This window comes from Leptonychotes weddellii, chromosome 13, assembly GCF_054177405.1.
Source record: "Leptonychotes weddellii isolate Sample4059 chromosome 13, ASM5417740v2, whole genome shotgun sequence".
Taxonomy (NCBI): Eukaryota; Metazoa; Chordata; class Mammalia; order Carnivora; family Phocidae; genus Leptonychotes; species Leptonychotes weddellii.
In genome coordinates this window covers 56,157,992-56,173,670 of record NC_138381.1, presented here as the reverse complement: position 1 = coordinate 56,173,670, position 15,679 = coordinate 56,157,992, and the positions used below count along the sequence as shown (strand labels likewise).

General features: G+C 39.2%; 1 protein-coding gene across 1 annotated transcript in view; it reads right to left on the bottom strand.

Annotated features, from left to right (window-relative positions):
• Window positions 1-15,679, bottom strand: part of PIEZO2 (piezo type mechanosensitive ion channel component 2) — a 330,637-nt gene that overhangs the window by 118,186 nt on the left and 196,772 nt on the right. Inside the window, exons 4-5 of the mRNA XM_081802552.1 lie at window positions 9,986-10,028; window positions 9,787-9,832 (exon numbers count right to left, since the gene is read on the bottom strand). Coding sequence (XP_081658678.1) covers window positions 9,787-9,832; window positions 9,986-10,028 — 89 coding nt within the window. The remainder of the gene's footprint in view (window positions 1-9,786; window positions 9,833-9,985; window positions 10,029-15,679) is intronic.

Below are 15,679 nucleotides of genomic sequence, written 5' to 3'. Positions count from 1 at the left end.
ACAAACTGAGGGTTCTAGAGGGGAGGGGGGTGGGAGGATGGGTTGGCCTGGTGGTGGGTATTGAGGAGGGCACGTTCTGCATGGAGCACTGGGTGTTGTGCACGAACAATGAATCATGGAACACTTCATCTAGAACTAATGATGTAATGTATGGGGATTAACATAAGAATAAAAAAAAAATTAAAAAAAAAAAAAAAAACCTAACTCCCTTGCCCTCGCCATGTTCTTCTGAAAACCCCCATCTAGCCCAGAGGTGGGCACAAAGTAGAGGTTTGAAAATATGCAAATGATAAGTGAATAAACACATAAGTTGGGCTTAATTTTAAAACCAAAATAGATGCGTCTTTTTCGCCTAGTCATTTCCTACATATAAATTACTTTGACAAAAATTTTTTATCATAATTTCAAAATAGCTTGCTAAAGCTTCCAGGAATATTTATTCGTAGTCTGAAGGAATTAAAGACTTGAGTAGCTCATCTCTCAGAAAGCCAACACCACAACAGGGTTGATTTAATCAAGAAACTTCTATCAGGCATGTCTCACTTCTGCTGGCTTCACTGCTATGAGTGTGATGGGGCATTGTGAAAGCCCAGCTACGACTTCCTCTGTTTGACTCCACAGACCACAAGATTACAGCAATGGTGTGACTTGGATTGAATGTATTTTCCCTTCTGTATGCTTCTCTGAGGGGCAGTATAAAGAAATACTTGCCTTGATCTAAATGAATAGGTATTCAACATTATCCATTTTATCCTACAGTCTTATGACCTTAACTTAAAAAAATTCAGGAAGAAGGTGGGGGTGGGGGGATGGGTTAGCCTGGTGATGGGTATTAAGGAGGGCACATACTGCATGGAGCACTGGGTGTTGTGCACAAACAATGAATCATGGAACACTACATCTAAAACTAATGATGTAATGTATGGGGATTAACATAACAATAAAAAAATTAAAAAAAAAACTAAAAAAATATGGTAAAAAAATTCAGGAAGATATAGCAGAGACTATAGAAATTGATACCTTTGTTTCTGTCATAATTGATTCCACTTAACCATCACATTTCTTGGATGCAAGTTTTCATATACAAAAACACATCATAAATCCATCACCGGAGTGTAGCTTTGCATTATTTTCCAACAGTTTACATAGGATTCCCTGCAGAAACAGCATTAATTTCAATAACACAGCTAATGAGTTACACATAAAGCTGGAGGAGAAAAAAGAATTTAAAAACTGGCCTTACATTTCCTAAGGAATCTGTTCATTCTCCAAAGCCAACAGAAACTACAATTTATCAGGAAGAACAGATTCCATGGGGCTGGGCCAATAGAGAAATGACACACTAATATTTATTTGAAAGGCCATTTATTTATCAAACACTTATTAAGTGCCTATTATTTGCCACCTCCTGAACCGACACTGGAGATTATAAGATGGCCAGACAGAGGTCCTGCCCTCAGAAGGGTAGGTCTAGTCTAAGACTCAGACAAGTACATATAAGATTATGAACATACTCCATGGCTTTGTTCTAAAAGACAGTTGGGAATAGGAAGACAGAAGAGGGACCCTGAGATGGTGGTCAGTGCGGTTAGGGGAAGTCTCTGGAAGGAGGTAGGGGCTGGGCATGAACAACCGCAGTGTCCTGAAAGGACCACAGGCAAGAATGGGGCAAAGCCAATGTAACACAGTACAAAGATGTTTGCTAAGCCATCCTCTGGTTCTGTTGCCACAGAATCAGGTCCTCACTCATAAATTCCTTTTTCCAACCATTTCACTTTGCTCACCTAAGTGAGTTAGGTGCAAGGCGTCTCGGTTACAAGACAGACATGGGGGGGCGCCTGGGTGGCTCAGTCAGTTAAGCGTCTGCCTTCAGCTCAGGTCATGATCCCGGGGTCCTGGGATGGAGCCCTGTGTCGGGCTCCCTGCTCAGCAGGAGAGTCTGTTTCTCCCTCTCCCTTCCCCTCTTTCTCACTTGCTCTGTCTCTCAAATAAATAAGTACAATCTTTAAAAAACACAAAAAACGAAAAAACAAGACAGACATGGCTCCTGTCCTGGTGCCGCTCTCAATCTTATTGTAGGGATCCTATGATGGGGAGAAGCTGGGGCCAAACCCAGAACATCAGACTCAGTTTGTTTGCGAAGAGAGACTCAGAATACTCCACATTAATACGAAGGTCAGCGAATTAAGTAATCGCTCACACTGACACACAGAATAAAGCCACATCTTCATCCCTATGCTTTCAGGGATGAGCCGGCTTTAGCTGCAGCCTGCCCTATCCTCCCACAAGCCTCTGCAGAGCAGTGAAAAAGAGATGCCGGGACCCTGGTCTCCTGCTTCCCAAGAAGCCCACGCTTACATAATTACTCTCCAACCAAACCCCAGCGCCCCTCCCCACGGAGGACCCGGTTCTGTACTCAAGACATGTCTCATGAGCTAGCACACGGCAAGAGTGCCCTGGGCACCAGGGTATCGAGACAGTCCCATCCTCCACACACTCACGGACTTCAAGGTCAAAGGAAGAGAAATGCGGAAAATAAGGTTCAATACAATGTGTCCATATGTCACACAATGTGAGGTATTTGACAAAACATGTCCACATTTCATCCACTGTAATATGGTCCTAATATGCCATAGTAGAAGAATGTATGAAGTGTGATGGAAGAGGTGAGGTGCTGGGAGGAAGCCATCGGGAAAGGCTTCACAAAAACAGTAATGTTTAAAACCAGCATGGTGGGTGGAAGATCCTTACGGGATAGATGCTAGGGAGGAGTGTGACGACAGACAGGCTGTGGAAGGCTGCCCAACCCCCCAGAGACAAAGCCATGCTTTTTGAATTATGTCTACGTTGGGAAAAAAAAATCCTTGGAATATTTGCATTTCACCATAACAGACTGTTTTCAGGATTATTTGTATTTTAAAAGATTCTTTGAAGGGGAAAAAAACTTCATTCCACAATTCAAGTAGAGCATCAAATAAAGTCACAAGCAGTACAGGAGTAATAACATCATCTGAGGTTCTGTGCTAATTCTACAGATTCGTTAAGAATACGTTCTCTGCATTTTAAGTAAAAAGGGGTGAGAGATCAGTAAAAGATTAGTATTTTAAAATAGGTAGCAATAAGATTTCCCAGAAAGTAGGAACTTTTATTTCTTTTGGCAATTTACTATGCATGAGCCTATTTACTTGCTAAAATATTTTCTTCTCAGATTAAAAGTGCAGCTTTGGAAAGAGATAAACCATTTCAGACATTGCTCAGAGTTTACTGTGATAGATATTACTAACACCATCTGCTATTTCTAGCTATTAGCCAACATATAGTACATCATTAGTTTTTGATGTAGTGTTCATTGATTTATTAGTTGCTTATAACACCCAGTGCTCATCACATCACATGCGCTCCTTAGTGCCCATCACCCAGTTACCCCATCCACCCCACCTCCCCTTCTGTAACCTTCAGTTTGTTTCCTGGAGTCCAGAGTCTCTCATGGTTTGTCTCCCTCTCTGATTTCTTCCCATTCAGTTTTCCCTCCCTTCCCCTGTGGTCCTTCTGTGCTATTCCTTATGTTCCACATATGAGTGAAACCATATGATAATTATCTTTCTCTGCTTGACTTATTTCACTTAGCATACAGCCAACAAAACTAAAAGGCAACCTATGGAATGGTAGAAGATATTTGCAAATGATGTAACAGATAAAGGGCTGGTACCCAAGATCTATTTCTACCTCTTGTTTCCTTCCTGGATACATGGCAGAGCGGCACCTCTTCTTCTCCCTAAATTGACAAGTTGATTCTCTTTGGGCCATAAACTGTGAGTCGCAGTGACCAATGCCACTTCCAAGTGGAAACATTTAGGAGCCAGTGTGTATTCCTCCAAGCTCACCTTCCAGGCTTAAGCAAACTCAGCAGCATCATGTTGAGACAGAACTGCCACAGGACTGAAGCCAAAGAATGGCATTCCATGTAGAAGGCAAGCCACCTCCTAGATAAATCTGGCCTCATTAGATTTTGTGTGAGTGAGAAAGGAACATTTGTTGCATTAAGGCATTGAAAATGTGGGCCATTCCCTAGTGGATATACTTGTTTGGAACATGCAGAATATCAATGAATTTACAAAGCCAAGCCCATGTGCATCACTTTAATAGAGATTAATGAGTGACTGTGATTTACAATCATAAACTTAGACAATGTGCCTAGGAAGATGAACTTTCTGATTGAGACCAAATGTTAGGCACAGATTTTTTTTCTTTACAATAGCAACAAAGACAAAACACCAAAAACCGGATGTCTGTTTTTGTTATGCAAATATAGATATTATAGTAGCAGGAGTGGGGAGGGGGTATGGGAGGTCACATCCAAGACACATGAATCTATACCAAATTATGTTATAACACACTCCTATAATGAAGTCCTAAAATAAACTCCTGATGTCCCCCCACAGAAGGACAATGTGACTGTCTACAAGATGAATATAACATATTTTCTTGAACCACATAAACTGTGATGATGTGTACTTATTCTGAGATAATGTATATAATCCCACAGATTCTAGAAAGGAAATGGCTGAATACCATCTCATGGCAGTGTTCCTGCAAGAAGAGCAGGTAGGACAGATCCCTGGGTCTTCCTTTCAGTTACAAAATGTACAACAAAGGGCATCTTTGCTTTCTTATTCTTAGAGAAGACTTTGAAGCTTTAGCTGACTCAGTCACTTCTTTAGATGTGGCCACTTTAATATAATCTGCTAGCAAACAGATTGATGGGCAAACTTCAAAGAACATAGCAATGAAAGGATCAATATCTCTATATAATCGCTCTAAAAAACCAGGTAGCTTCATTTAAGATATAATTGGAATTCCCTTTAAGAGAAAGAAGAGGTTAAAACTCCAGAAGAAAAAGCACATTTAACAGCACTGCCTGACACAATCTTTGCAACTGTAAATGCACAATAACTGTAAATGCACAATATTTGTTCTATATTTTAAGATGCGGGTACAATGCAGAGAACACTCACTGTGTTTCAGTGAGAAAACACAGGATAATCTGGGAAAATGCAAGATGACATTTTAAGGTAACATCTAAAAATCAGGATGATTACCCAGCTGAGATTACGGTTTGAAAATAAAGCACTGCACTTGATATACTCCTTAACAATATTTTTATTTGTACATCTATTTGGAAGTATAACAATTTTAGGGAGGCATTGTAATATGAACTTTATACTGTCTGGCTTTATTCAAATGAGAATATCCAATAAGATTGTGATTTGAGACCACATGCCCAGAGGTACAGGGATAGGAAACATAAAACAACATAAAACAAAGGAGACCTATAATCAAGATTTTAGGATGTTCTGGTCTAAAAACCTTCATCTTTGGAACTAGGCAAAAATAGAACAGAATGTAGGTCAGTACTAATGCAGGTCAATGGCCATGACTATATGTGTAGACTACTTGATTTCTTTGAGTTTCTTTACCTGTGAGTGGGCAACCAGAAGCTACAGTGGGGGTGGTCAATAAATGATGGCCACTTGCTGGTTTTGTAAATAAAGTTTTATTGGAATACAGCCATACTCATTGTCTATGGCTGCTTTATGCTACAGTGGCAAAGTTGAGAAATTACAACAGGAATTGTACGCCTCGTAAAACCTAAAATGTTTACCATCTGTCCTTTACAGTACCGTTTGCCAATCCCTGGTCTGTGAGGTTGCTGTATGGATCGTAGAAATTATTTAACATAGTGCTTGGTACACGGTAGCTGTTTCATTAGATCACTATTCAAGTAAGGGAAAGGTTAAGGTCATATAAGCTAGGAAGAAAATGTTTCAACTGCCAAATACTGTTGATCAATGAATCCTTAACCATCTGAGAAGAAGCTCTTGCTCAAAGTGCTTCACTTAGTTGACAGAAAAGATCTTACTTAACCTGTTCTTTACTCTATGGAAAAATGATGCAGGGTAAATGAAAATTAAAAGGACGCTGAGATACCATTTCTCATCTATCAGACTGGCAAAAATCTCAAGTCTGACAGCATATTCTGTTGGTGAGGCACTGGGGAAATACTCTCATGCATTTTTACCAGGGGTGTAAACTGTTGAAACTCTAGGGAGTGAAACGTGGCAAAATTAGCAAAATTCCATATAATTTACTCATTGATTGTCCTTGGGAATCTAATCCCTAAGATATCTGGCAAAAGCACAAGTATGCACACGGTTATTCATTACAACATTTTTCTGTAAGAGCAAAAGACTGAAAATAGCCTGAATGTTCCCCCACGATGTACTGGAAAAGAAGGAGTTAAAGCAAGTTGCTTGTGATCCATTTTCCTCTGATTACCAAGGAGATACTGGGGTTGAGGGAAGAAGGAAAGTGACCTGATTTAGGCTTCTTGTATACATATTAACTAGATCACTGGACAAAGAGAATAATAATAATTTTTTTTTTTCTAGGAGAAGAGTCCTCATCAAGCAGGAAAGTCCTGGTTTAGGACGTTATGATAAAAAAATCCTCATCATAGATTGATGAGTTATAACTCTCTGGAGAATGTCACATGAGCTCTTCAAATTTCTTAGGTGTAAACCTGGAGATGTTGCAAAATCATGTTTCCTACTATGTGAGGGACTTGCAAATCTCAGTGGAAATCTCATCTATCTCTCTGGGCCAAAAAGTATATATATATGATATCAAAAAGAAGGATGTGAGGAGCCACATGGGATATCTTGCCTGGATTTCTCCCTCCATTACCAGTGTCCCTGGTCACTTGAATCCTTAAAATTATTAGTAAAGCTTGATACTGGATGAGATTCCTGATTTAACCAAGCTCATCCTTTATATTGGCTCATCCACCTAAAGGAGTGGAAACTGCGAGTTAATGGAGTGAGGAATACCTATATACACTGATGGGGAATGATTTCTATGATATATTCCTGGTGAAAAAAAATCAAAGGGCAGAATAATATATATACTATGCCACTCTTCACACAAGAACAGGGCGAGGATACAGTTATATGCAAGTATCAGCTTGCATATGTGAAAATAAACACTGAAAGCTTAAACCAAAAGCTAATAACCATGCAACTGGGGAAGGAAGAAGGCATAGGATGCGGGGGCAGGGGATGCATGTGACATTCCTCTGAAAACACTTTATATATATATATAAACATATAATTTGTACTTGGAGACATATAAATGTTATATATTCAAAAATAAAATGAAATTTTAAAAATCCATTAAAATTGAAAAGATTCTGAAACAAATGAACGAAATTATATATAAAAGTTAGAATATGACCACATAGGAAAAAAAAAAAAACTTAAGCAACTTAAGTTTTGAGTCTTTAATTGTACATATTTAATGTAATATAAAATGAAGACCAAAAGCAAATTTTAAAACTTCATTTAATATTCTTGGGGCGTCTGGGTGGCTCAGTCAGTTAAGCATTCAACTTCTTGGTTTTGGCTCAGGTCGTGATCTCATGGGTTGTGAGATCGAGCTGAGTCGGGCTCCATGCCCAGCAGGGAGTCTGCAGGAGAGTCTCTCTCTCTGCCCCTCCTCCCACTTGCATGTGACCGCAAGCACTCTCTCTCTCTCAAATAAATAAATCTTTTCAAAAAACAAAAAAAAATAAAAACTTCATTTAATATTTCTATTACAAGTGGTAATATTAGTGTTTGTATTTTTTAAAAATATATACATTAAAATAAGTAAGTTTTGTTAAGAACCAAGATTTTTAGTGAAAAAGAAAATAAATGCAAATGTGGTGCCAGAGAAGTTAAAAATTCTGTAAGGCTATGTTTGATTTGGAAGTAATGTAAGAATTCAGGTTATTTTTTTATTTAAAAAAGGTATTTTCAGGGTGCCTGGGTGGCTTAGTCAGTTAAGCATCTGCCTTCAGCTCGGGTCATGGTCCCTGGGTCCTGGGACTGAGCCCTGAGTTGGGCTCCCCACTCAGTGGGGAGTCTGTCCCTCTCCCTCTCACCCTCACCCTGCTCATGGTCTTGCTCTCTCAAATGAATAAAGAAAAAAATCTTAAAAAAAATAAAAAAGGTATTTTCTAGCTCTAACATATATTGAAACAGCCCAGAAACATGACAGTCCAGATATGATGGGGGTCCCTAGTATTTAGACTGTGATTTCAAAATACCATTCTCCACAAAGAAAAGAGACTCCTTGTCAGGTCTGGAATACTGGATGGGCTTGTACATCTAGTTGCACTAGAAACATAGAAACTATCAAAGACTGGTGGTCCTGTGTCAAAAGGACAAAAAGTCAATGTGAAGTTGTTCCCTGTGACCAAAAGGGAACAAAGTGAATGTAAGTGAAACGGGGATAGAATAACAAGATAAACAATACCACAAACCAACAAATCCAGAATGTGAGACCTTCCAACAACTGACCAGGTTTCTTGACAAGTCAATGACATGAAAAAAAACCAAAATGAAGCTGGGAGGGAATTGTTACTCGAGCTGTAGCAACAAGCTGGAATGTGTGGGCTTCAGTAGCATGGCGATTCAAACCAGTACCTGCACTATGACATTTCGGAAATGGTCAGGAAATGTAAACATCGACTGGATACTACATGATGCCAAGGACTTACTGTTATTTGTATCTGGCATGATAGTGGCATCATGATTCTGGAAGAAAATACCCACTTTCTTTTTTTTTCAGAGATGTGTCCTCAACCTATGTAGGGACAAAATGACATGACGTCTGAGATTTCCTTTAAAATATTTTAACCCCTACTGCCTCCAAAACAGACAAAGGAAGGATGACAAAGTCCTACTGAAGCTGGATAATGACGTTCAATTTGTTATTCTTTCCCCTTTGCTTCTGTGTTTGTCATAATATGAAGAGAGAATCAAGAGAAAGCTGCTTTGGGAAAAGATTTCACACGAAATGAAGGAGTGACATGATTTTTTATGCTTTAAGTTGGCCTGTGAGATCTGCCCAACTCAAGCCAACCTCCTGCAATAGCCTTCCTGTGAGACCTACGGCCATGGTGCTGATTCAGTGGGAGTTTATGTAGAGAAAGAAATAAATCTTTGAATCAAATAAAAAATGGTACAGGAAAGGCCACCACAGTCAGCCTTGTGCTGAGCTATTCTCTCTTGCATTTTAAAGTATTTTATCATTTCTCTAAGCACTCGGTCAGCTTGATTAATACACATAAGAACAGGTTTTCAATATGTTAAAAAGAACTAGTCAAAATCTGCTTTTAGATTTAAAAAAAGAAACTAAAATCATTTTCTTAAAAAAAAAAAAACAAGAATGTGGGGAGGGGTGTGGGGGGATGGGTTAGCCTGGTGATGGGTATTAAGGAGGACACGTACTGCATGGAGCACTGGTTATTATATGAAAACAATATGATGTATCATATGGTGACTATCATAACATAATAAAATTAAATTAAAAAAAAAATCATTTTCTCTATTCCAATAGCTGCACCGACGCAGCAAGCTCCAGAGAAGACACTACACGTCACTGGGAGGGATCTGTCCCACAGGCTGCCACTGAGTTCCAAGGCAGGTGGGATAGTAACCTTACCGACCCTACCTCGACTTTGTCTGATGTTATAATGAGTCCATTTTAGGAGCTTTTAGCTAGGAGTGCCATGATCCCAGCTTTCAACTTGGAGTGGATAAGACCTAACAATTTTGATGACAGGGACGATGTCAATATCAATATACATCGTTTTGTGCGAAAACTATAGAACTGATATGACATAGGCAGTGATAAAGCTAGAAAAGACCAAACGACTTCATGGAGTTCTCCAGTTAGACAACTCACCTTTGATGCTCTTTCCTGGTTTAAGAGGATTTTCATGTAAATTCCTCTGCGTGCAGGCAGGGAAAAATTTATAACACAAAGGGCTACTTTGGAACAAACTTGGTGAGACCACTGATTTATCATCAGTAAATTACTTAGAATGAAGCAGGGCATGAGAACCTAAAAGTGAAGACATGCTAACACACTAAACCCTGCTTACCTTTCAAAGCCAATCTGCCGAAATGTCTTTTCCCATGTGGAGCCTACAAACAGAAGGAAAGAACATAATTAATTGATGCACACCAAGCATGCAGTTAGTTCTGTCCTGGTTTTGCACACCCTGGTACATACTAGGTTCTAGAGTTAAGTGGGATGAGTTTTCCCTCAGATGCACTGTTCTCCACCTCCAGTCTCCAAATAGACCTTTGGAGAACAGTCCACATAACGTGCAGTGTGACAAAGCTCTCCATCATGTTCCTCTGGTCACGCTGCAGGCCACTAAAACATTCTCTAAACGTGTGAATGTGTCACAATAACATGAGTAAAACTCTCCTGTCAAAATTAATGCAACAGCATAGTGTAAGTGGAACTCTTTAAAATTCAGCGTTTCGTGGAGCACATGGAAAACTAGATGGCTCTCTGAAGGTCCAACTCACTACACCAGGTGTTTATCTCACCACTGTTGAAGCACAAGGATTAGCATTTCTTTCTTTTTAAAGCTAAACATTTAAATCAGGAGTCTCTTGAATGCAAAAATACTGTTTCCAGTAACATGATTTGAAGAGTACTATATCCAAATCCATAAAAGAACAGCTGGGTTTAAAAAAAAGATTTTCAGGGGCGCCTGGGTGGCTCAGCCATTAAGCGTCTGCCTTTGACTCAGCTCATGATCCCAGGGTCCTGGGATTGAGCCCCGCATCAGGCTCCCTGCTCCGTGGGAAGCCTGCTTCTCCCTCTCCCACTCCCCCTGCTTGTGTCTCTCTCTGTCAAATAGATAAATAAAATCTTAAAAAATAAATTAATTAATTTAATTAAATTTAAAAAAAGATTTTCAATAATTTTTTCATGTAATAGTTCTTCCCAACATTATAGGCATAATAATTTTCTGAGTACTTGACCACTTTAATAAAAACTCTGCATTAATAAAAGTTAAGGGTTTGTACTAAACCCATAGTTTTATATTTTACATTAATCAATGGCAAAATTGTTTTGATTTCAGTAAACACCCACCTAGCCCGAAATTCGTGAGTTGTGCTATGCACTGATTGCTTGATAATCACAGCAGATAATCACTGTCTTTCTGTGCAATTTATTTTTGCAAATGGGAAATGGTAGATGTAGCATTGGGTCTCCAGAGGCAGCTAAAGATCTACCTTGCTTCTTTTTCTCTAGTCACAGTTAACTAGGATGGTGCTATGTTTCTTTCTTGAGAACTCTGCCTCCAACGCTTTACTGTCAGGTGACAACTCAGTGTCTCTTAGGCATTAGTCTTTTGGGAAGACAGGAGATCATGCAGTATTTTCCCCAGGCCCTCTCTGAGGACTGAGCTAGTCCCAAGAGAGCATGAACATTGTGTTTCACTGTGCGCTTTGGGTTCATATACTTGGTTATGATGAAGCATTTTAAGTAAATATGATACATACTAAAGGATTACATTTTGGATATGAATTACACACACACACCACACACACACACACACACACATTTAAAGCAGATTCAGGCTTATCTCCTCAGATGAAGTCACTCTTATCCAATTGAATTCCAACATGCTTTGCTGAGTAGGAGTCAAAGTCATGGAATTTTAGTTAACCAGCCCAGGAATTTCCATGGCTCCTGGTCCAGGGGAGGAGGCCTATATGAATGTTATCTGTCCTGTGAATCACATGCAAGACAATTCAAAATCCCTATCTCAGGAATTCTTGGAAGACAATTATCCTGCCCCAGAGATACTACCAATTAAGACACTGGCAAAACGTAACATAACCTAGTCAGAAACCACATAAAGACAGCAGGCAACAGCCTGGCCCAAACAGAGAAGTGGGGGAGATTAAGAGTCTCCTGCCAAGTGAGAACCAGACAGTCTGGGCTCAGACCAAGTGGGAAGGGTCTAGGGGAGGCTGGAGTGCTTGGTGAGGGGGTTCAGATGCTATTCTTCTTGACTTGCTTCTAGGGAGAAACAAAGCACCTTTACATTTTTTCCTACATTTTTATTTTTTTCCCCCAGATCTGCTCAGTGTATTCTTAAATTGATGTTTTAAATAAGTTTTTAAGAAACTCCCCCCTTCTTAATAGACTCAATCTATTATCAAGGTAAAATAAAAAGAAATCATTTTGTGATACTGCACTGTCAGGCTTTTAAAACATGAAATTTTAATTAAGAAATAGGTTCCATCTTCACATTTCTTAGAAGAGTAAACTTACTCAAATAAGCAGAACACGAGTTTTTGTTGTGAAACTTCCCGTACTCCTTAGAATAAACATTTTCAACTAAGCACAGCAGAGATGGTAGAAAAACGACTTCCTTCTAGTAGCTAGATATTAATGTAATTGATAATTTGAGCATCTTACATACAACAGGCATTCATCTTTGTTTGCTGTTGATACTCTACTAATCATCTTACTATGTTAGGTATAGGACTGAATATATTAAAATATGGTTTCTGTGCTCAAACACCACATACCCTAGAGGTTTGGGTTTTTATGTTTTTTGTGAGCACTTAGTCATGATGAAATGAGAAACACACAATAAATGGAACAGACATATGCAGATCCCTTGGCACCAAGAATATTTTTGGCAGCTCATTATTCTGTTGTTGGGGAATTCTTTTAAAGCCATTAACCATGTTTTACATGGTAAGGTAATATTATTCCCCTTTGCTGGAGCAGTCCAACAGGGAGAGAAAAGTAGGGAAAACAAAAGTAGCTGGCAGACTTCCTTGATTCAACACTTTTTAAATGAGATTTATAATATGGAGCAGTCTAAAACATGTTACATTCTTCAGGGGAAAGCAAAGGACAGCAACAATGAAGAGAAAAATATATAGCATAGAGAAATGGGCCCAAAGCTTAGAAGGATTTTTCCTTTCCAATTGTAGATGAAGTTAGAAATAATGAATTATGATTCCTCATTTCCCAAATGTCCCCTTGATAGCACCAACATCCAACAACAGAACTGAAATCTGGAACGGAGCATCATAGCATCCAGAAGCTACAAACACACCCTAGACTCAAGGTCATTCGGTCTGCAAAGCAAGTTCCTGTATCTCATGTCCTGTGTGTCCATGGTGACAAAATGCCCTTTGGCACCCTGCAGTGCTGACACTCCGAGGAGGTGGGGGGACCCCCATGCCTAGGAGCTCAGGACATTTCCTCCTTGAATACATCAATCAGCAGTTGCTCCTTTACAAACAAAACTCTACCTATCTCTTCTCTCTCCCTCTTTCCCTCTCTCCCTCCCTTGCGCCCCCCATTTTCCTATTGGCCTCTGCAGATCCAAGCTCCAGTTCTTTCCATAAGAGAAAGAAGTTATGGAAACTTCTTTTCTTGGGAGCTACCTTCCCCAGGCCAATGAGCTGATTCTGCTGGGGCTCCCAGTCCTACTACCTCTCCTGACCTGGCTCAGCAGGCCAGGAAATCCAGGAGATTCAGGACCCCAGAGCTCTGAACTTCTTTCACCATGGCCTTGTCATCCTTTGGGGGCTGTATTCTCCTCTTTCCTTCCTTCTTCATTTTCCTTTCCTTACTCTCCTTGCTATCATTCGTCTGTCACCCTGATCTGGCTATAATATGGAATTCAAAACAATTTTTTAATTCTACAAAGTTTTGCATGTCTGATTATTAACTTTAATAGCACGCGAGAGCCTCTAGGAGAAGTTATATCATCAAACAATTTTCCACACCACCTTCCATCCAGGACCTGTGACTTTCCCTATGTTAATGTTGTTTAGCACTCAGCATGCCCAGCAGGAGTTCAGTTTGTACAAATACACATAGACAGAAGGCCATGTGCCAGTATGTCACTTGAAGATAAGGGGACATGGCTGATTCATTTTTACTTCTTCTAATCTTTTGTAGTAGTCATTTAAAATCACAGGGATTTACCTGTCCCCTGAAACCAGACATAGGAGTCCCAAGGTTTGCAACCAGGTCCCTTTCAGTTTGTAATTTTCTGTTTTTCATAAACATTAAAGAAAATGCAAAAATCTATCTTTATGTTGTAAATTGGTTACTTGCTTTATTATCACATTTCCTCTGTGATTACTGTTCTCAATCATTCTTTCAATCAACTTGTTCAGTTTCTAATACAAGAAGAAAGAAACTGGATTTTTCCTCTAGGCTTCATAATGCAGTGGTGAAACTGGTAGCCAAATAAGGCAGAGATTTTCAGCAGTTTTATACCAGGTATGTCTCAGATGTTGAGCCACTTGAACTTGGACCTGCACCTCTGCATTTTTCAAAATAATTAGCAGAAAAGGACTAATAATTCATAGAAGTGGTAGATTTTTGCCAGCACATTCCTATAAAAATGGAAGTATTTTCATATATCACAGGACCTGCCAGGCTGCTGAACATGTAACCTGGCACAGAAACTGGTGATCAAACACAAATATCCGGAAATGATATCACTTCGAAGTTTTCTGGTGGAAGCTCCATTTACATTATTTATAACTCTTTTTTTAAAAGATTTTATTTATTTACTAGAGAGAGAGAGAGTGAGAGAGAAAGCACAAGCCGGTGGGGAGAGGCAGCAGGAGGAGAGGGAGAAGCAGACTTCCCACTGAGCAGGGAGCCCAATGCGGGACTTGATCCCAGGACCCTGGGGTCATGACCTGAGCTGAAGGCAGACGCTTAACCCACTGAGCCACCGAGGTGCCCCTATATTTAACTCTTCAAAAGATTTTCACATCTACTCTGTCAAGATTTAACCATGTATCAAATGTTGACCATAATGTGAAATTCTAGGAGAAAAATAGATCTTCCCAATGGGCCAGTAGTGATATTTTACTTTGCAAATATTAAGATGCTCTGGTGTTGAATTGTAGCTAAAATCTATTAAACCACAGAAATGGCTGCTCTAATGAATGACATGAACCCAAGTAATGCAACTTTCCCAGTCAGTGAGCATGACTGCAGCACTTTGGGTTAAATGGTGAGACCTAAAAATTTTTTGAGTCCTAATTCCCAGATGAGATTTGTCATTAATTGGTTAAAAGTAACTGTAAAAGATAAGAGATAAGAAAAAAAAATTTTCATCATCCCTTATTTAATAATTTTCATATTAAATGATCTATATATTTTAAAAATCATTTTCACCTCTACCTAGTACTCTTGTAATGCCCATCATCTTCTGCTCTGTCATTAGTAAATAGATGACACACCCCTTTAGTACACAGTAACTGTCATTCAGTTGCATACTTGGGTTTTCATTTCACTACCCTTTGTCAGTTCTTTTCATAATATGTCTTAATTTTACTTCATCTAGGGTCAATCATTCATAAATAAGGGTCAGAATTCTTCATTGTCGCTAACAATATGGTGGTTTATATAGAACATATGATTGACAATATGCTTTTCAAAATAAACAGCTTTGTATTTTTCCTTATTTGTAAAATAATATACAGTTGACCTTGAACAATGTGGGGGTTAGTGGTGCTGACCCCTGTGCATTTGAAAATCCACATATAATTTTTGACTCCTCAGTAACCCAGCTACTAATAGCCTATTATTGACTGAAGCCTTACCAATCACATTAACAACTATTTTGCATGTTACATGTATTCTATACTGTATTCTTACAATGAAGTAAGATAGAGAAAAGAAAATGCTATTAAGAAAATCATAAGGGGGGGCAGAGCAAGATGGCAGAGGAGTAGGAGACCTGGATTTCGTCTGGTCTCAGGAATTCAGCTGGATA